Here is a 22,378-nt window from a genome sequence, read left to right on the forward strand (position 1 = left end):
GCCCCGCCCCCTTATCCAGCTCCTCCCCGCCCCTGCCTTTTAAACCCTCCGCAGGCCGCCTCCTGCCGGCCGCTCTCGCCCCGCCCCTTTCCTCCCCTCTCCCCCCCTTCCCATTGGGCGGCAGCGCCGTCCGTCACTCCCCTCGCCGCGCCGCGCGGCGTGACGTCACCCGCCACCCAGGAAGCCCCGCCTCCTGCTCCTCCGCTCGGCTCTGGAGGGGAAAAACAATTTCAAGATGGCGGCGGCGCGGCTAACAATGGGGGCTCGGGGCTCGGCGCCCGCCCGCGCCTGAGAGCGGCGCCCGCCGGGCAGCGCCTGAGCCGAGCCGCGCCGGGGCGGGAGGGAGCCGAGCGGGCTCCGGCCGGGGGCACAGCGGGGCGCAGGGCTTGAGGGAGAGGGGAGCTGAGCGGAGCGGCGCCGGCCGCGGGGCAGAAGGAGGAAGTGGGGCGGGGGGAGCCGTAGGGGCGCCGGGCCGAGGAGGGGGGGGAGGAGGAGGAGGAGGAGGAGGAGGAGGAGGAAGGGGAGGAGGGGGAGGAAGGGCGGCGAGGGGCAGCCCCGCTATGGCGAGGGCCGTTTCGCGGAGCCGCTGACCGGCGGCCGCTCTCCTCCCCTTCCCGGCCCATGGTGCTGCCGCCCTGCCCCATGGCGGAGTTCGTGGTGCCGCGGCACAGCGCGGTGATGGAGCGGCTCCGGCGCCGCATCGAGCTCTGCCGGCGGCACCACAGCGCCTGCGAGTCCCGCTACCAGGCCGTGTCCCCGGAGCGCCTGGAGCTGGAGCGCCAGCAGACCTTCGCCCTGCACCAGCGCTGCCTGCAGGCCAAGGCCAAGCGGGCCGGCAAGCACCGGCAGCCGCCCCCGGCCCCGCCGCCGCCCGCTCCCCCCCCGCCGCCGCCGCCGACCGCCGCGGGGGGCAGCGCCGACAGGAGCGGGGCCAACGGGCTGGACGCCGAGGCGGCGAGCGGCGAGCAGCACGGCCGCAGCAGCACGCTGATCGCGGTAAGGGGGCCGGGGGGACCGGGGGGGACCGGGAGGGGGGGGACCGGCTGGCAGCGAGCCCCCCTCCGGGAGCTCCTGGTGGCTGCGGCCCCGCTTGACTCCGTTCCCCTGGCTGCTGGAAGGGTGCTGAAAGCTGCTGCCGGGGGCGGAGGGGGTTAAGGGGTCGCTCACCGGTTCCTACGGACGGTGGCTGTGCTCCTTCAGGGAACCGCGCAGCCTGGGGAGCTGTACTGCGGGGAGTTTCACCCCAAATGTCCCTGCAGAATCTGTCAGGGGATCGTCGGTGCTGCGGAGGCTTTGGGGGGTGTTTTTGTTGGCTTGTGCCTTCATGTAATCCGTCAGGGTTTAATCGGGTCACTTGTTAAGGGTACTTGATACGGGTGCGCTTATTACCAAGGAGATACTAAAAAATAAGAGTTTTGCTGCATCTTGGAAAGAGCTCCACTTGAAGTAGGAAGGCAGCCGCTTATTTGCTGCTCGCTGCAGTGGGTGTGAACACTATGGGAATCCCACTCCACCCAGTAAAAACTGGCTTAGCTCAAAATCTGAATGTTTCTCTGGCCTCTCTAGCATTTCTGGTTGTCAGGACTTATTCATACAGCCACGTTTGTATATCAAGATAGCTGTTGCTTAACTTACTCTGAACCCTTCAGACGTACCGCTGTGCGCTAATGTGTCAGTAACGTAGGTTAGTAGGATAAGCTCTTAAAGGGTGCCTGTCATAATACCTGTCTTTCTCCAAAACAGGTATTTCTAAATGGTGGCCTTCGTGACAATGATACGGTACTGTTGTGGGTGCCTTTAAAAGGGGATGCTGGATTAACCAGATGTGGTTTCAAGTTAATGTATACGTTAAACCCAATTTTTAAGACGGTCTGTGTGTTTGATCGGAGTAGAGGAAGGGGAGGACACGATTCTCTGCTGCCTTGGATCTCATTTAGCTGTAGTTTTTAAAATAGAATTGCTACAGAGCTTACTGTGTTCTCAGGTGTGAGTGTACACGGTGTGAAGCAGTGAAACATGGCATATCCATGTCAGCTTTAACGTACCTAGCGCTAGGCAGCATGCACGCAGCTTGGTTTGCAACGTGAACTGAAGATGTTTCTCAGCCGAGTTGTTGTTATTCTTCCTAATACACACGTGCGAATCTCGGACGCGCTGACTTTTCTGAAGACACAGCGCTCGTGGTAGAGCACTCGAGGTGGCTGTTAGAGAAGAGCCTTTGAGGACGAGAGGAAACCTTACCCATTCCTGACAGTGATTCTGTAAAACTCCATGGGTAGCTCTTGTTTAGTAGGCTCAGCTGAATGTAAGCTCGTGTCAGAATACAAATGACTCAAACTCATATTTTGTTTTGAAAGACTTGATGGGATTTCTGTTTATTTCCTGTCTGGGCTCTAAGGCTTTTTCATGTGGGGCTCTACCCATTAATGGTGCGTCGTTGCACATTTTCGTTGCACACTCTGCGGAGCTCTTTAGCAAGTCAAATCCTGTTGCTTAAACTGCCACTGTGCTTCTTCTTCGTATTGATCCTTTAAGAGAAGGATGTCTTTGATTCATTGGTGTTGTTTCTTTTCAATTGCTTTGGATGTGGATTTGATCTAATTAGCATCCATTATAATGAGGACTCTCAACAGCAGTGTGGTTTTGAAATACACTGCACATCTGGGGAAGCCCTTCTTGTTCAGGAAGCTGCTGCCAGTGGCCAATTTACACAACAGAAGAGGGTTTTAGTGTATGAATGACTCTTCCTCGTGCTGGCCTGCTGTTTCCTTCCTAGGATACATGACTGTAAGCTTAATTGCAGCTGCTGATTCATCATCTCGTTACTAGGGCATAAAGTTGGTTTGCTTAGTAATTCAAGCTTTGAAAAACAAAACAACAAGAAAAACAACAAGAAACCTCTGCTGCTAGTTGTGTTCCTTTGGTGTAAAAGGTACATCTCTAAGTCGGTACTTTACCTCCAGCTGTACCTATCGCCTGTAACCTGTCGCTGTTACCAAGACCAAGGATGTACTCTGTATGGGAAGGACGTGGGTACAGTTTAAAATATTCAGTAAACTCTGGATTAGCACCAAAATTATGTTGTTTTAAAATATCCCGGACACATTCCTTTCAAAAGAATGCCATTAGATGAGTGAAACGTGCGTTGTATCAGCTATCGCTGCTCTTGTGGCCCGGTTTTCCATGAAGCTGCATATGGATTTTCTCTTGGAGACTGGTACTCTGTATTCAAAGCATTGATTTTGATCCCTGAAAGGAAGGCAAATTGTGTAAATGTAAAGGGTATGTGATCTAGCACCCGAGAGCTTGGAGCAGAAGGACCTGAAGCTGCAGTGCCGCAGGTGTGCCCGTTGCAAGCGCTCCCAGAGGCTCTCCTTGGCAAACCCAGACTAGTCACGGGGAGCGCGGTGAGCACCGCCACTTCCTTTGTAACGTCTCGTGTGGTTTTTCACATGGCCCAAATCAGAAAGTAAGTTTGTCCTTCGTAAGTTTTTTCTGGTTTAGGTCCTGAAACTAGATGGGTCTCGGTTACAAGCAGAAGTAAGGGACGGCTTCATCCTTTGTTTTCTCGCTAAGCAGTGCTAGAACGTGAGTACACAGAAATTGAGAGAATATAGCATCAATACAGAAATCCTTCTGGATGGTTTGTGCACCATGTAGGCCTGTCCTTCATTTGAGGAAAAAGATGAAAAATGGTAGCTCCCTATTTAAAAAAAAAAAGACAATAATTCAATGGACAATTCAGTACTGAAATTTACTTTATGCTCTGTTGTTGAAGATGATGTTCAAAGTAGGAGATGCTTAGTAGTTGAATAATGCATCATTTCTTGTATTAATCTTATATTTTTGAGAAACAGAGAAGTTGGAAGGAGAAAGGACTTGCCACCTAGCATGTTTTTTCCTCTTTGCCAGTTTCTGTTTTGAGAAAGTTCATTTTAATACTGTTTAAGTTCTGCCTACTAGAAGGGTTGCCTTGTATTTCTCTGGTAGGCTATAACGCAGCGTGTCACTGAGCTGAACATCAAGCGCTTCCTTGACACGGGAGTAAAGAGAATATTGAGAGATGGATTTTTATCTCCATCTTTTTTTTTTTCCCATAGATTTTATTTATATATATATATTATCTTTTTATGATGTGGCATTTTGGAAGGAGACCTGCTCAGTGATTCTTCCTGTGTTTTCCCCACCTGAGCACAGTTGTTGTGTGGATGGTTTGCTTTGCCTAGACTGCTGCAGATGGTATATCTGGAACGGGCAGAGAAGTCCAGTCGGTCGCCTGCCTTGGGGTTGCGTTGTGTTAAACCTGAAGGGTTTGACTGGGAGCCATTGAAATTTGTACAGCGAAAATAGCTAAGTGCTAGCTGAAGCAAAGGCACCAAGTAAAAAGTACAGAAAGAAATTTAAGTATAAGGAGAGCGAAGAAATGTTTCATGGTTGGAAGGACCTGAAGTAATATCGTAAAGGGAACAGATTGCCTGGGTTGTACTGACAGGCATTCCACTAACGAAGCCCAGGCCAGCATGCTAACAATTCAGAAGACCTCGTTTTTGTGTAAGCTGTGGTATATGGGTGTTAAATTGTGAAATTATGTTTTACCACAAAAATAGCAAATTATTTCCACATTATTTATACGTAACTACAGTACAGTGTAGTCTTGCCACCATTGTTTGGTTTTGCTGACAAGTCTGATAGCTTGTTGCCCAACAACTCAGACAGGTTTTTCTGTCTCCTTTTAATTCTGCGTGAGGTATTGTTGTAGGTTTGAAACATTTCCCCTCTCAGGCTGGTTAGATATGCAGTGATGCTTTCTAAATTGTACGGATCTGGGAGGGACTGATCTGCTGCTGCTGTTGAAGTTCAAGTGAGGTGGAGAATCCGGCACTGCAGCTGAAGGCACAGCATTTTTTTGATTCAGCAGAACAATTCCTGTAGCAGAAGCTGCCCCTTGTGACTAATGCAGGCTGGGATATTTATAGCCGTGCATATCCACAGCCCTTCTTCACTCCAGCAGGCAGTCACCCAAATACAAAAGACTTCTGGAATTAAAGTAAAAGTCAAAATTAAAATTAGTCCAGCAGTTTGGTTCTGACAACACGCTGGAATGCAGGAACACATTTGGTAATAAAATGCTTTCCTCGCAGGGAGAGCACGACTTTGGAAGCTGGGTATAGATGCACAGTAAATGGAGAGTTTTTAGTACAGCATGTGGCCACAGTGTTATTTTTTTCTATTCAATATCCTTACATTGCAATTCCTGATATTTGCATTGCTCTTCCAGCTTAAGAGGTTGTCATCCTTGTTGCTTCTGTCCTCAGCCAGGCAGGAAAGGAGGATCCAGCTGTGCCTGTAGAGGCCCTGCTGTAAGCTCTGGTCCTTGGGAGCTTATCTGTGCTGCAGTGCCACCACTTCCACTGAAGACAGACTGATGCCTTCTAATTTGGTTTCCCCTTCTAGGTGAGAATGCTGGTATCTAGCTGGAAGGCATGTTGCAACTAGACTGTTATTAGTTTGTAGAGTAATACAGCATTTCTTCTGTGAAAATGGCCAGCAGTGTGTCTCTTGCTGGTACGTCATGACAAATCCTTGTAGACACGATTCTAAGATTGAAACCGTAAACTTATTTGAAATAAGACAGAAAAGTTTTAAGCTCTGTTGAATCTGGCAAGAACAATTTAATATCTGTAACAGATGCATCAAAAAAATAAACAGGAACGTCATTATCAAGCCTAAAAGGCAGGGCATACAAGCTAGATTTTTAGTTTTGTTTCTATCATTTTTACTAGGTATTTTTCAGAATGCATGCAGTTTCTGTAACTACATATATGTAAATATTTACTGTCTTCAGCATTTTTAGAAAAGTAGGTTTAAATTGTGGTTAGTCAATTCAAAACTCAGCAGTAGGAAATTTCTTGTTTGCAAGAGAATAATGTGAACTAATTTTTTCTGCTTCTTAAGTTCTAATGTATTGAAATGCTGTTGGCTTCAGATGATTATCTAAAAGTAATTTCAGGTATCGGTTGTTTGACTCTTGTGTTTTGATTTCTGGAATAATCTTTCCTGTAAAAAAAAAAAAAGTTTGTGTGGTATTAAAAATAAAAAAAAGTGTTAGTGTGTGGCCAGCTTTTATGAAGCCTGCTGACGTGCCTGTGCGGTAAGACTGCCGTCTGGCTCAGCATCGTTGAGGTAAACGGGACTGGGGATTTAAGGTGGATGTCGAGCGCAGCTTATCACAGTTACTGATGTGGCCTGGCCTGTGCTGTGCGTTTTCTGACAGGAGCCCTGTCGTTTGGGCACCCCTGGCATCGTGGCCCTGCGGCCTAGTCCTGCGGGGCGGGGATGTACCGGGGGTTATGGGGTCAGAGACTGCCTGGGTTGGGCACCCCTTTTGTTGTCAGGGTTGATACCTGGGTTTTATCTGTTTGTGCTGGGCACACGAGGAAGCCACGGTTAGGGCCTGACTGGCGTGTGTTCCCCTGCCAAGTGAATTTATTTGTTCCCCTGCTGTGGACTGTTGTGGCTGTGTGACTGAAGTGCGGCTCTGGCTGATGCTGAAGAGAGGCAGGCTATGGCCAGTGCTGCTTTAACTGCCTGTGTCCTGTCTTAGGCCGAAGGCAGAGGCTGATGCCCGTTTCTTCATTTTTTTTTTTTAATAGATGTTTTATGGCTTTAAATACTTCGGATAAGTGCTTTTGGGGTAATAGTTTTTGGCAAAGTTAAATGGGCTTGGTGCAGAGAGGTTGGAGGTTCATCTGTTGTTGGGAAGTTGATAAGGCCGAGAAAGTAGGAATACGTTTGTCTGATCTTGTGACAATGGAAATCGGCTTGTGTGTTATAAATAAAGTGGGTTGATGCTCTTAAGGAAACCAGGAACAGCATACCAGAGGGCCACCGTGCTTTACAAAACGGTAGCGGACAGAAAATTAATGCTAAAGGGATTTTCTTAGTGAGTAGCAAGGCACATTTTATTTTTGTTGGTGCTTTTTTTTTTTTGTTTGAGTTTTGGCAGAAGAGAACAGGTTTTTCTTGCCTCGAGAACTCTGTTGGGGCAGCTTGATATGTAGATAACTTGCCGTCTGACTCGTATCTCACATGCTCCCTGTTATTTTTTTCCCCCAAAAAATGGCTTTAATTATACAGAGACAGACAAACGGGAGGAACTGAATTTAACATTTCTCCTTCTGTTAGGAAATCAAGAGCTGAGGTGGTGCACAAGAAAGGTATTTCGCAAGAGGAGGTTACGTTATTGGCAGAGCAGCTGTATGAATATGGTTGGTGTGAGAATTTCAGGTTGTGCTATTCAGAAAGTTAAACGTGAATACATAGAAGGTGTCATGATGTATTACTAATGAGACAGGAGAAGAAGCCTGTAATTTTTGGCTCCTGCAACCTTTTGTAGCACGATCCTTTCTTGAGGGAAGAATGGAGGTGGAAAATGGAGCGCTGTTAGAAGGTTAATTTCAGCTGGTTAGCTGGCTGTGTTGCTGGTAGGGTAACTGCAGTAGCACAAACCTCAGCGGAGACTTACTGTTTAATAGTTTCTAAAATTCAGAAATTAAATGTCCTGGTTACGAATTGGGCTCAGTCTTTTCTGGTACAGAAAAAAAGATACAGATTTTCTTCTTTCCTGCGTGTCTGCTGGTTGTTGTGTACAGGTAGGATATCTTTCAATTAATCTTACATTGAGATGAGGTGAAGCAAGGCTGGAAAGCAGTCACCCCCAAATTTTACCTCACTACTGAATTCCTTTGAAGTTATATTTCTTTAATTTTTTTTTTTTGACAAAGGAATATAGTTTGAGGCGAAAGGACTTCGTTTAGAGCAACTAGCACCAAGAAATTACACATTGGGTATCTGAGCACTATGATGACCAGTGAAACCCATGTAGATATGATAGATCTTAGGTTTTCTGAGGGAAAGAGCCTGTGATGGATATTAGGGGTCTGTATCTTTACCTAGACTACAATAAGTTCAGCTTATAAGTTTAGACCCAGGTGAGTTTTGCAGCCCGTGGCTGTGTGCAGTCACACCTGTAACGCCACCACAGTCCCAGTTGCCTGGAGTTGGCTGCATGAGTTACGATTCCAGCAGTGGCTCCAAGGGCCGTAAGTCCCATGTTAATACAGAAATTCGCTTCAACTACAAGAAGAATACATTCCGTGTACAATACTAAATTATTATTTGTATGTCATTTTTCAGGGAGTGTTTTTTCCTTAATGATTTAGAATTAAGGAGGATTCATTCCCAATCTCTGATTGACTCATATGACCTTGGGCAAGTTACTCATCCACCTTGAGCTTCAGTTTTCCCAGTTGGAGTGCAAAGTAAACAACAGGAAGCTTGCTGAAAGCCAAATGCTGCAATGGAGCTGAAGCTTCCTTGCTTTCTGTTGCTTGTTTCACCTTTTTATGAAAAAGTAAATTTCCTTTATTCGTTCATTAATTGAAAAAAATTGTTCTAGGTCTTCTACTTGAATGTTGAAATGAAGAGAATTTAAGACCCAGCCTCCTCTCCAAATGGGTACCTCCTCTAAGTAGGTCTTCTGCCAATCTCATTACTTGGCTGCTATTTCCATGAAATAGCCAAAAGGTCATGGTCTCCTGGAAGCTGCAGTCCATTCCTCTTAGAAAAACGAGGTTTTGCCGCTACCTATGCAAGCATTAAGCAGTGTTTGTTTCCAGAATCAGTTAACTGTGGGCTATTTAAATAAATAAATAAATAAAACTAAAATGCTATGATCCAGTCCTATCCTTAAATCAAAGCATGTTGTTGCCCAGGCAAGTGCTGTAAAATTCTTCTGATAATTTATGCTGGCTCTACGTACAACCTTTTGCTTTAGTGCAGGGATTTTGAGGTTTCCCCTGTTTGTTCTTGGATGAGACAGTTTTCCCCAGGGCTTAGTGGACTGCATTATGGAGACTGCGTATGAAAATAAGCGTACTTGTCTTGAGGTTTGTTTAATGAGCTCCTTTTCTGCCATCTGAGAGAACTATTGTTCGGCGAACCGCACTTCAGACGAATGGCTTTTTGTGGGGATTCTCCTCATGTGTCCTGCTGGGATGTACAAAGGCATCTTTTACAGGTCAGGGGAGCTGACGGGAGCTTTCCCTCTGCAGGCTGAGGCTTTCCCTCTGAGCAATGTCTCTGCCCTGCAGGTTTGTCTGTGTTGGTGTAGCGATTCCAGTGCAAGCAGAGCCCAGGTTTCTTACAAGATGTACCTGAGGGAAGTAAAAATTGCCAGTCATCTTTGATGTGTGCGTGAATTCTGCTCTCAGATGTTTTTGGGGTCGCTGGGAAGAATATTGGAAAGAAGGCTGCCAGAAAAGAGAAGTTGGACAAAAGGTCCCAAGCTCTGCGTGTAGAACTGAGGTGCTGTTGCTGTACTCCCTGGTTGCTTCTAGGTGGCACTGCAAGAAAAAGAATATGTGTGTTCACCGTCTATGAGACAAGCAGCTGTAGAGCTGGTTGCTGTTCTAGTGGTCATGGTGCAGAGGGTAGCAGGGGGCAGATTCTCTAGGAGAAAAGAGGAAAGGAATAAACTTACTCTGCTACTATAGAATCGACCCAACTCCTCCTAATTGCTTCTTACATAAGCGTGAAACAGTCGTTACTTAGTGACAAACCGGTCTTGCCTAATGCCAGAAGTGTGACTGTGTACAAAATTTATATATGTATCTGTCCTCTAAAAACTATGATTGCAAGAGAAAAGGTCCTCCCTTTTTCTAAATATTTAAATGAGAGACTGCTCTATCAAGCAGTCTTGCAGGGAAATTACACAGTATGTACACAGACCAGATAAATACAGGTTGTTATGCTCATCTAAAATTTGAGTCTTACTATTCTGCAATGATTTTGCGTTTTGAACAGGAAAGATCATAATACGTTCCAATTCAATGCCATTTCTCAGCTTTTTGTTGTTGGCAGTATTTGACAGCTCTCCTCTTTGAAGGAAGAGACTGTTTGATTCAGCACCTACTTTTGAAGGTTTACCCTAGCAGATTTTTACATCTCATATGATGACTTGTAAAACAAATCTTATCAAAGCAAAGGTTTAAACTTTTTTTTTCACCTTAAATGTTTTACTCATTTTTTTCCATAGTCAGACTGAGACAATGCTCTGGTAAGAAATAATCTATGAGACATGAAACTACATATCTAAAACCTTCTGTTTTTTTTTTTTTTTCAGCAGCTCCATGAGACTGTGAAAAGAAAGCTCGATAGTGCTTCTTCCCCTCAGAACGGAGACCAGCAGAATGGCTACGGCGATGTATTTTCTGTGTCCAAGAAATTGCGTCGTGATGACGGTCTTGGTGGAGCAAGTGGTTCTTCCAATGGAATGCCCCCTGTGTCTCCACTCCATCATCTTGACAAGAAATCTGGCAGCGGAGATACCTTGCAACTTAATGGAAAACATCCGATGGGGCTAGATGGCATTAGCAAGAAGTGTCTTCCAGATTCCAGCCTGCAAATGAATGGAGGTGGAGATGCTGACGACTCATTTCCTCCGAGTTTGAACAAAGAGCTGAAGCAGGAGCCTGTAGATGATCTTCCGTGTATGATTGCTGGAGCAGGGGGTTCTATATCTCAGAACAACTTGATGCCTGATCTTAATCTTAACGAGCAAGAATGGAAGGAGCTTATTGAGGAGCTTAACAGGTCAGTGCCCGATGAAGACATGAAGGATCTCTTCAATGAAGACTTTGAAGAGAAAAAAGATGCAGATTCTTCAAATTCAGCTGCACAGACTCCCTTGCCGCAAGATATTAACATAAAGACAGAATTTTCCCCAGCACCCTTTGAACAGGAACAGATGGGGTCTCCCCAGGTTAGATCTACTTCTTCAGGTTCAGCGTTTATCGGTGCTGCTTCTGTGCCTGTAAGTGCCGCTTCTCCAGCAGTTGGTAGCTCTCAGGCTATGTTTCAGCCTTCTAGTCAGTCGATGACCGAAAATCCTAATCAGCCCATGATGCAGGCATCAAACCACTCTCAGAATGTCCAGAGACCTCTCCCCAATGTGTTGTTACCTGGGAAGGGTGCAGGAAGTGCCAAAGAAATGTCCTCCGCTCATCAGCTCCAGCAGATCGCTGCCAAGCAGAAGAGAGACCAGATGTTGCAGAACCAGCAACAGGCTTCACAAGTCCACCAGACAAATCAGATGTCTACCTGGCAGCAGTCTGGGCCTTCTCATAGTCCGTTGGCTGTTCCATATACCATGGAAAATCCCACCAGCCCTTCAGTGTACCAGCCGGACTTCAACAATCAGAAGCTCATGATGCCGAGTATGGGAAATAAAAGCTCGCCGAGAGCTGGAGGCAATTACCACGTGAACATACTGGGTCACCAGCAAAACAGCATGAACCAGAACCCCGTGAATAGTCAAGGCTCGATGCTAGACTATGGGAACACCAAACCTCTTTCACATTACAAAGCAGAATGTGAGCAGGGGGTTACGGTACCCGGTCAGAACAAGACTCCCATGTTGGCGTACATACAGCAGCGCCAGCAGCAACCGCTGGCTCACGTGAGCGACGACCAAAACGGAATGATTCTGTTGAAACAGAAGTCTGGAAACATTGCCTACCGGCTACCGCACAGTCAGGTAAATGTTCGGATTTTTGTTACTTACGTTTAGCAGCAGACTTACGGTTTTGCAAGACGCTGTTGAATAGGTAAGACCTAGAGTAAGGGTACAGATTATTTGGTGGTGTTTCAAAACAGTTGCCGCATGTTTTTAAAGAAGAATATGATAACACACAGTATGCTGAGGCAAGAATCAAGAACTGTATTTTCCACTCAGGACAGTTTTAATATGCAATTCTAGGTCACGTTGTTAATGTGTGGTTTCCAGCCTAATATATTTCGTGGGCAACAAATTATGTCACACTTCACAGAAGGTTCTGCTTACAAAGATAAATGGATGCTTTGTAAACTTTTGCCTGAAATAACTCATAAAACTGCAGTGTTAAACTGTGTTCTGAGAGAAGCCTTGCTTTCTTTACCTTCTTTTTAGTCCCTGACTTCTGTCAGAGTTGGCTTACTATAAACAGATACGCCTTCGGTTGCTGCTTTTTTGAAGAGAGATGGAGGCGGAGTCTGCATTCCTGGTTTCTTGGGTGTTCCTTGGGGTTTTCAAATCTGAGAATTTGTTATTGGTTAAGTCTCTGGGAATCGGGGAAGCATGGGATAGGAGAGAAATATGTCTTTAAGAATAATGGTAATATTTGTTTGCTTGAAGCAATGTGCTTCAGGCTTTCCTGTAAAGAAGAATTCCAGGTTGCAGTTCTTTGCCTTATGAGCTGTAAGAAATTTGCAATAAAAGGATAACAGTATGTAGCTGATATTACAGGTACGCTGCAGGTAGAAATTTTTACAGTGGATGGAGGGGAAGGGACTTGTAGGCACACATTACAGAGTCCCAACAATGTGCTTGCTGGAGGACTTGCTGGAGGACTTGTTGAGAAACAGGGTTTTGTTACAAGAATTCAAGCTACTTTTGCAAAAGCTGTTGGAGCTCCAACTCTAGTAGCATGCTTCTTCAGTAAAGCAAAATGAGAAATGTGGGACAGAAAGATCTGATTAATCTGTGGTAAAGACCACACTGATGTAAAAATAAAAACGTGAGATCAATAATACATGCTTCATAAGGCACAAATTTAATCTCTTTAAAAGCTAGCTGAAGTAACGATCTAATGATATTTTTGATGGAGGAAGAAGAAGGGAAAGGGTAGAGATGATGATTGTCTCTCTCTCTCTCTCTCTGAAAAACTTGAAGGCGACCTTTCATCTGTGCTGTCACACTTGCGTTGAAATAACAGAAATTCCGATGCATGCTTCTGGAGAATTTCTCAAAAGCTTGCATATAGAACAACTTAGCGCAGCGTTGCCTCTATTTGGCTTGTGATTTCTTACAGAACTGCAGCAAGTGAGAGCCAACAGCCTGGACCGTTAGCTGAATTCTGTCTGTGAAAGTAGTATCTGTTTGCATAATTAGAAGTGAGACTGAACAGTGCTTGAAAACGATAAAAAATGTCAAATTTCAAATGGATTCACTAGTATAAGGAGGACAGTATCAGGTCTTGAATGATAATCATTCTATATATGACTTGCTTAGTGGTATCATGTTTTTCCCAACTTCCTATCTCCAAAACCAAAAAATCAGACTTATGGAAAATTAATTAAAAAAAAAAAATTACCCATAGTAGTATTTTTTCCTGTGTAATATGGTGGTGGTTGGATCCTTAAAAAAATGTTAGGACTCTTCATTTTGATCAGTGATATCTTTATTCACCTGTGAATAGTAAACTCTGGTGCTTTAAAAAAAAAAAGGCAACTTTAGGAAGAGAGGCATAAACTTGCTGAATTAAATGTTGACAGAAGAGGCAGGATATAAATAAATGTTTTGTGTGATGAAAATCCAAAACAGCGTTTGAAAAGCTGCAACCACGTTAACCAAAGTTCCGGTGGATGCATTTGAAGTGCTGTTTGTAACTGGCGCCGTTCCTCCGGCTGAGCAGCAGCACGCAAAGCCACGGTCACCCATCTGAGCTGGAATTTGGAAAGTGCCCTACGTGAGGCCGAAGTTAAAGCCTCTGTTCCTGAATCTTGGGGAGCTTCTGGCCGTAACTCCAAACTCTCACTTCTGTGTCTGGCTGTCTTTAATTAGCTGAATTGAATACCGTGTCACACTTTGCTTTTTCCATTAAAAGCTTCACGAGTGAAGAAGCTGTTGCATAAAGATGAGAAGACAAAAGAAACCGTTCTATTTTTTATTAAACAGTGTAAATGCACAAGTAAGCAATAACTGTCGATTTCTGGTTTTCTGAGGTGTTATAATTCCCCTTTCTGTGTAGACTTCATTTATAAATTCTCTTTCCCTTGTCCTTCACAAAAATAATACAACTTGTGGACATCGCTATGAAAGTGTCTCCTCGTCTGTGTGACTGCACACTGTTTCTAAATTCTGGAGGCTGACCTCCTTCTGTAACTCACATCATTTTTTTAAATACTCTGCAGGATCAAAACCCGTCTCCTAATGTTCCTCGTGTCCCTGTTTCTGTCCCGGGCCCTGGTGTTGGTGCCCAAGCTCCCAACGTCACCATGGCAGGCAACCACAGCAACCCACCTTATCTCAGCAATCAGCAGCAAGCAGCAGTAATGAAGCAACAGCACCAAATGCTGATGGACCAGCAAAAGCAGAGGGAGCAGCAGCAAAAGCACTTGCTCATGGAGCAACAGAAGCAGCAGTTCCTAATGGAGCAGAGACAACATCTTCTGGCTGAGCAGGTAAGCGGGGCCAGCAGTCATCTTTGCGTTGACTTTGGTGGACTTGTTTGAGATCTTGCAGAAATGCTCTCACCTTACAAAACGGGATGGAAACCACAAGATGCTTTGGTATCATAAATAGAATTGCTCTTTTGTTTTATATAAAATTAACTGCAAAATATAGCATTTGATTGCCATGACTTGGTTTTTCTGTTACAAGGCACAATTGTGAACAAAAAGAATAAAAAAGGTAGAATTTAATAGTGTTGAAATGTGAGATAATACCTACAGGAACAGAAGATATCATACCAGTGATGGTATAATTCTTTGTGAAAGAAGAAAGGCAAGTGAAATCAGAACAAAATAATAAAAGAAAAGGTTGGGATACCCTTGATGTTTTGGAGAGCTTTAAAAATGGAAACAATGAGCAAGGGGCTCTGTAAGCTGGTTGTGTTCTGCCTTTCTTCTCCGTGAGTGCAACAACAGTTCATGTTTCAAATTTTAAACCATCTTTCATTTGTTTATTTGGGGAAAATAATTAGACATTTGCATCCAACTGCATCTTATCCTGCCAAAAGAATTTAACTGTGCTATCCATCAGACTGTGCAGAAAGCTGCTCTAGTCTCTCTCAGGAAAACAGGCTCCTTGTGTGAACCTTCCAAAGCTTTAAACCTTTTGCAAGTCTTTCAGTTGGGATTCAGCCCAAAGGGCCTTATTCTTGTCATCTGTGCTTTTCTGCATTTTTGAAAAGCCCCTGCAGGCGTGTTCCAAGCACTGGCACTGTACAAACAGAGAAATCATCAGCGTCTGGTATGGAGGGAAGGGGAGAAGGTTTGGATGCTGCATTTGACATATTTCTGTGCTGCCCAAAAGTTAGATCTTGTTAGCGTGCTCTTGTGATAATTAATTATTCAGATACGGATGGTGCTGGGTGTAGCTTAACAGAGAGGTTTCTGAATTGGTCGATTTCTGTTGTGCAGGAGAATGGTAGTTTCAGGTAACTTCCCTGCCACTCGAAAGCTTTCTTTGTGTTTGGTGTTCTGCATCTTTCTTTTTGTGCTGAGCCAGGCTTTTGCAGCTCTTGGTTTCTCTTAGAGCTGTGGCATCTCTCCCTGCCTTCTGTGGTCAGCATCTTTCAGGTTTGACTGGTCCTGCAAGCAGCAGGTCCTTTCTGTCAAACAGCCTGCCCTCTTCATTCCTCTGCATGTCTCGACAGCTTCGTAGTTGTAGACGCTTCAAAACAATGGTAGTAATGTGTATCTGCCCCTCTGCTACATTGCACTAGTTTCTACTCTTTTTTTTTTTTTATTGCTTGTGTCTTTGCCCCAGAACTCTTGGAAGGGAATTTCTGTCCCTTCCTGTGCCTTGTGCGAGCTTTTAGATAAGTGGGTAGTTGTGGATTGTATCGCTTCCAAATTCTCTCAAAATTTCAGTCTGGTTGGAGTCACCTGTGGAAGATGAGCCAGAAATGCTGCCCTGGTTGTGTTTTATATTGTCAAAGCAGCCTGTTGGCTGTTTATACTAAGATCTCCAGGTGTACTTTTAGTGCATGTACTTACACACACCCTCTCCCTTTCCCCTGTGGCTTTAAATTGCCTTTATTCCCAAAATATCCCTAATAGAAAATCTGCTTATTTTATTTTTCTAACGAATTTATCGTTAGACAGGTACAGGCTGGATACTTTTTTAAAAGGCAAGATGGTTTTGAATCATTAGCAGGGTTTCTTACAATGAACAAGTGAATTGTTGAGAAAATGGTTTTGAACAGTTGTTACAAAACTTGCATAGTTCCTCTTGTAAACTTAGTTCTATAGTTTTCCATAAGCTTTGAAGAAAACCCATGGTATATAATAATTTGGGTTTGTATATGGTTTTGGTTTTGAAAACTAGGCCTGGAAAACATTTACACGTTTTTACTTTTCTGCATAATGCTACATAAATGTCAATTTATGACTTCTATTTTAGCTCTTTGCAATTAAAAAAATTCATCTGGGGGCAAAGAGTTTAGAAAAAAAAAGTATGTGTGAATTTTTTATACTTGCTTGCTTTTCCTCTCTTTGCAACTGTTAGTGTCTTTAGAATATTGCTGAAAATGTCTGAATGTATTACTCGTTAAAAAAATAACTGGGAGTCAGGAATGTTAGTCTAAAGGCTTCAGACGTGCATTGCAATAACTCCTCTAATGAGTTGTCCTCTTGTCTCTGAGTTCCTAGCCTCGGCACTCATCAGATTAAACTGAGTGCTTGAACCTTAAGAACAAAGGTCTGAAAGAACTTTAAGGCTGCAGAAGCCCCTATAATTACCAGCTTCATGTAAAAGTATGATATCTTGGATTTTTATCCAAGATAGTCACCCTTGGAAAAAGCTTGACCTGCTTTCTAATTGTCTTGCACTGAACCTTTCCTAGGAGAAACAGCGGCAGCAGCAAGAGCAGCAGCTGCAGCGGCACCTGACTCGACCGCCTCCCCAGTATCAGGATCAGCCACAGAACCCGTACCAGCAGCAGGTTGGACAGTTCACAGGTAAGCACACATGGTAGTTGGAATAGCGGCAGAAGAAATACCAGGAACAAAAATACTTTTTCTCCTGCCACTTTTGTACATTAGTACATCTGTTAGAAGTAGAGTATGTGCTGCTATAATGAACATATTTTTTTTCATTGTTGCAATGATTGTAACTGTTTTCTGCATTTTAAATCCTGGTATGCGTACTATCTCTTTGCTCTGCTGTTCCAGTAAGACCTCCCTTCTTGCCCCATAACACAAGTTAATTATTAATTCAGTGTACAGCCAATGTTACTCACCTATCTTAAAAATAGTTAAAAAGAAAAAAAAAAAAAAGCGTGTAGCTTTTTGATTCAGAAGTAGAGAAGGTTTTAGTTAGGGTAAGTTTCCCTTGGTTGTTGACTAAGAAGTGTGGAGAGGGAATGTATTATAGGAATTACACTTCACAGTGCTTTTCTGTTCTTTTTTGTTTTAAGTAGGGGGCTGTTTCTTCTACAGGGAAAAACTTTTTTTTTTTTTAAACTGAATTTAGAAGAAGAAAGGACTCTGAGAAGACTTATTTTTGCAAATCCTCTTGGTTATCAACATTGCATATTAATAAAATGGATGTTTCACTACGGAAATTCAAAACAAAAAAGTTCTGAAAGTTATAGAGAATACGTTTCTGGAACTATAAAAGCACAGGACTAGAAATCCTGCAGTTGTAGAATAAGAGACTCCTTGTGTATGCACAGAATAACTGACAATGCATGTGTGCAGTAAGTGATTTTTTTTAGCAGACTAGCAAATTGTGCATGTGCTTAAAAGTATGTGCGTATACTTCTGTTCACAAAGAAATAACCACAATCTTGTCTTTAAAGCCTAATTTTTTATTTTTAAGTTCATGATTCTGAACTCTTAGAAGTGGCATTCCGACTTTTTAGGACGTTGGCATATCTGTGTTTGAGATCAAGGTAGAAGTGCTAACAACCCTTTTTATTTAATTAAAGTACTGCCGTCTTTGTGATGGTTGCATAAATTGCTTTATACAAATGCAGCTACGCCTTGTTTCTTGATTACAGAGTCTACACACCTAGATCGTCTCTGGTTGAACCGAGGTAGTTAACGTACAAAATATTTCTTTGTGTTTCAGGGTCATCTTCAGCCATGCCTGGGGTCAGTAATTTAGGACAGTCCAGCTCCAGCAGTCCACGGATGTTTCCTCAGCCCCAGAACATGATTCAGATGGGACCTGGACACAGTTCTGTTCCTCCGCTCCAGTCGGGCTCCAGCCAGCAGGATCGGGGGGTGACTCAGTATACCAATATGCAAAACATTCAGCGAGGGGGATTGTACAACTTGGCGTCGGGTATGACACAGATGGTTCCCCAGCATGCAAATCAAAGTGCCAATGGACAGCCACCGATGCAGAGACAAGGCAGCTTGGGCCAGGGTGCTGCTGTTCCTGCTGGCTACGGGCAGAATACCTTAGCGAACTCAAGTATTTCTCAACAGCACAATAAAGGCGCACTGAATCCAACCTTATCAAAGCCACAGATGGCAAGAGTACCGGGTGCTATGGGGGCTCAAAATCCATCTTGGCAACACCAAGGTATCCCTAATATTAATAACCAGACGCAAGGAAACAGTGGCTTGGGACCGTTTACTGCCAGCTCCTCTTTCCACATGCAGCAAACTCATCTAAAGATGGCCAACCAACAGTTTGCTCAAGGAATGCCTCAGGTAAGCCTCAGCACCAGCAGACCAATGACCTCTATGAACGCTGCCGTCTCTGGGCAGATGCTGTCATCGTCTTTAGGCTCGCAGCAGCGGACAAATGCACCTACGCAACAGCAGGTACCCTCACAGCAAGTCTTGCCTGGCATGAACCAGACTGTTCCCGACCTGAATGCTTTCAACCAGAATCCAAATCAGCAAATGCCCAACAGAGGTAATATGCACTGTAGTCAAGGGTACCCCGTGAGGACAACCAGTCAGGAGCTGCCTTTTGCGTACAGCAGCCAGTCGGGCAATAATGGACTTCAGAACTTAACTGGTGACACAGATCTGATAGACTCTTTGCTGAAAAACAGGACTTCAGAGGAGTGGATGAATGATTTGGATGAGTTGTTGGGAACTCATTAAAAATGGGCTGGGGTGGGGGTTCTACTTTGTTTTTTTTTAATTATTTCATGAAACATAAAACAACACTTGGACCAAAAAACCTGTGGCATTGAGGAGAGTTGCAGGCATTAGAGGTAAATGGTTGGTAAAGGGACTGGAGCTGCTTCTCAATGAGTGTTGATACACGGTAAAGGCGCACCAAGCAGGTCTGCAGGAGCAGTGCGCTTTATCCTGGTGTCTTTAAGGAGTCGCACGTCTGAACAGGTCAAACAAAATTGTGCGTGTCCTAGCCAGCCTTTCAGAAATCTCACTTGCAGTGTTCTAAAATTAAAATTTTGAATTATTTAAAGATAATGTTCCACAGAAATAGTGCAGAAAGAAAGCAAGTAGTTGCAAAAATTGTGTTTAGGGCTTAATTTCCTGCAGCTATTACTTGCAATCATTATTGTTCATAGCTTGACATGCTATTGTAGTACTGTCATCAAACGTCTGACTTTTTATTTGAGAAGAGGCTGTATGCACCTGAGTACGCTTGCAGGATGTTTTTGAATTGTTTTTTTTTCCATCGCTGAAGCATGTGCCTGTACTCTCAATAAGCAAGTGATATTTCACAGTAAATATTTCTAGATGCTGGTGATAGATGAAAGAAAGTGTTAAAACCTGGCCAGTTAGCCTAGGTAGTCTTCTTAATAGATTGTAGTCTTTTAAGCTGCAGTTTGCACTCTGTTGTAGAGAGGCACAGTTCTTGGCTTATACCTTGCTGTGTTTAAAGGGGGAATTTCTTATGGGAGAACTTTTAAACTATAGTAGTTTTAACATGAATTGTAAAGCCATTTACTTTGCACCTGTTTCTTCATAACTTATTTCCAAAGGTAGTTGTATTTAAATGAAGGCTTTGCTTCATGACAGCTCATCTAGTTTTCTTTGTTGTAAAAAGTAAAACTAACTTTTGAGATCAGTTCATTCCCCAAAGTTAGCAGTGACACAATGAGCACAAAACTTTGTCACTTCAGGGTAAAATGAGGAAAAAAGAATTTGGCTGAGAGGTGAGAAGTCCTTATCAGCAATAATAGCACAGGCAGCCTGGGAGAATACTTGTATCAGGGTTGCTCCGATATCGAAGTCTCCCCCTTTAAATACTTTTTTTAATACTGGGTTATGAGTTTGATAATCCTTCTATAGACAGGTGGATTTATTCCTTTAATATCCCTTGAAGCGGATGCTGGTTCCTCAGCTCAGCCCAAGGAGACCTCATCCATGTTGGGGTCAAGTCTCAGAAAGGACAAAAACCACAGTGGGAGCAGGAAGTGTTCCAAAGTCCTTACTTTCTACCAAAAAAAAAAAATCCCTTATCCACCAACAAACCACCTTGCCTTAATCTTTACTTTAAAATGAAAATAAAGTTGAAAGCTTTTTTTTTAAATGCACAAATACCTCTTCCCTTTCTAAATCCACTTTTTTTTTTTTCCTTGAGAACTCCTTTAAACTTTCTAGCCAAACCCAGCATTGTGTTTTAAAAGCATTTTCCTTCGACGGACAGGCTTCTTTGGGAGTTTTCTGCACTGCAGAGATGTGTGAGAGGGTTTTTTTCCAGAGTGGGTGATGGAGAAGTGAAGGATAGCATTGAATTCAAGGAAGGAAAATATTTTACTGTATCTGCAGCTTCTTCATCAGACAATTTGCACTTTTTAAAAACTGCTTTTTAACACTAATACTTTAACCCTTTCCAAATATGCATGGAACATGGTTTGTCCAGCACACTTATCTAGTGTGGATGAATTGCGCTCTGTTAAACAGATTTGATCTTGTGTCATGTTGAACTGTCAGTGAACAATGTGCATTGATCAGTGGATCCCACCGTTGAATAGAGGATAAAACTTCACTGAAGCAGGCTTAATCCCTGGTAGAACTTTTAACTATGATTGTCTTTGGATGGGAAGACAAAAGTGCTAGCGACTTTGGTTGTTGACACTTCAGATATTTTCTAGAATAAGTAGTTGAGATGCAAATAACTGATGCTAACTTTTCTTATACTGGCAATCAAAGCAAAGAGCTGGTGAGTTTGGTTTGCTGTCAAACCAAACGCTGGTCCAAGGTAAGTGTCATTAGAGTATAGGTAAATTAGCAATGGCAGGGGAAGAAGTGTTTGCTGTATTATTTTTTTTTAAGGGTTAACTTTGCACCAGTGTGCCTTCCCTTCCTGTTGGGGGTGCTTGGGACCTCATAATTTCAAGTGACATCCTTCAGTGTCACTGCTTCCACCCTCTCCTCCCTTCCCCCTTCCGTGACCCCCCCCCCACAAACACTTGAGAGAAATAACAGGGTAGGAGGATTCAGCTCTTCTTTCTTCCCTGTTTAGAGTGTGGTGAAATCTGCTACATTCTCCAGTAGGTTTTGCACACAGACTTTGTTCTGAATAAGTCAAAATACAATCCATCCAGTTTTAATTTCTTAATCAGAGGAAGAGAACATCTGCTGTTTGCGTTATTACTACCAAAAAGGCAGTCCAGCTTAATGTCCAGGAAGATGCAGATGTACTTTTTCCTCCACTGTTTCTGGAAGCTAAGGTGGATATTGCCCCATTTGACCAGAGGGTTTGTTCAGGAAGGTGTTGAGTTTTGTGACAGGGCCTTTTCACGGTACTGTTGAACTAAAATTAAGTGTGATTGTAGGCAAACTGGCTTACAATGCCCATTGGCCTTCGTATGTGAACTGGATCCAAACAGCATTTGACCTGGTAGAAGAAAACAGCCCTTGCTTCTGGTTTTGGTCCCTGTGCACGTAATGTGATCAGACTGTTAAAAATCTGGTGTCACTGTAACGATACTGAAACAGTTCAATGGAAATGAGAACACGGTTTGGATGAAAGAGGTGCATGGGTAGGGCTGGGCTTTGCCCTTACGCCCTTTAACATGTAGCTGTCTGTATATGCACTTGGGCTTTCCATTTGCTGCAGCTTCAGAGCAATAAAATGTAGCTCCCCTGAACTGTACCTAGCCAGCCGCCCATGGCTTTATTTATAAACTGCGGTTTTGGTTGGGTAGGAAAGGTGAGAGTGTCACTGTGCAACATCCACTGCCTTCCAAAAACCACAATTCAATTGAAAAGGGTGCTCAAAATTTTGTTATACACATTTCCTTTGTGTAAATAAATGTTTACAATTTTATATTAAAGATTTGAATAAGAGTTAGATCTTCTGACTGTATATTTTTTACTTTTTATAGATTTTAAAACTATAATTCTTTATATATGTGTTTGGGGGGTATTATGGTAAGTTTTATGCTTGTAAATGGAGAACAGTTGAATTTGATGCTAACCTTTATGAATTTTTGTCATTGAAATGTATAAAGAGTCCATTAATCCCCTTATTCTTTTACTACAATTACTGGTGCACACCAAAAAAGAAATCCTTCACTTCTGTTTTATCATTATAAAATAAATATTTTGCTAGTGTATTAAACATACATGGTGTGACTTTATACGTTTGCGTGAGCTGAGCAGCAGGGGGTTC

The 22,378-nt window shown here is 43.4% G+C and overlaps 1 protein-coding gene across 2 annotated transcripts; it reads left to right on the forward strand.

Moving 5' to 3' along the window:
- The first annotated feature begins 198 nt into the window (after positions 1-198).
- MAML1 (mastermind like transcriptional coactivator 1) lies at positions 199-22,331 on the forward strand. 2 transcript variants are annotated; one of them, XM_083798816.1, is made up of 5 exons: positions 199-996; positions 10,184-11,596; positions 14,011-14,280; positions 16,668-16,782; positions 17,897-22,331. In XM_083798816.1, exons 1-5 carry the CDS (start codon positions 622-624, stop codon positions 18,886-18,888), a joined length of 3,165 nt encoding a protein of 1,054 aa, XP_083654942.1. In that variant the 5' UTR covers positions 199-621; the 3' UTR covers positions 18,889-22,331. The 2 variants fall into 2 exon arrangements, with proteins under 2 accessions (XP_083654942.1, XP_083654943.1); XM_083798817.1 differs by having other exon boundaries at positions 10,187-11,596.
- The last annotated feature ends 47 nt before the right edge of the window (positions 22,332-22,378 follow it).

The sequence above is a fragment of the Anser anser genome (genome assembly GCF_964211835.1).
Source record: "Anser anser genome assembly, chromosome: 14".
Taxonomy (NCBI): Eukaryota; Metazoa; Chordata; class Aves; order Anseriformes; family Anatidae; genus Anser; species Anser anser.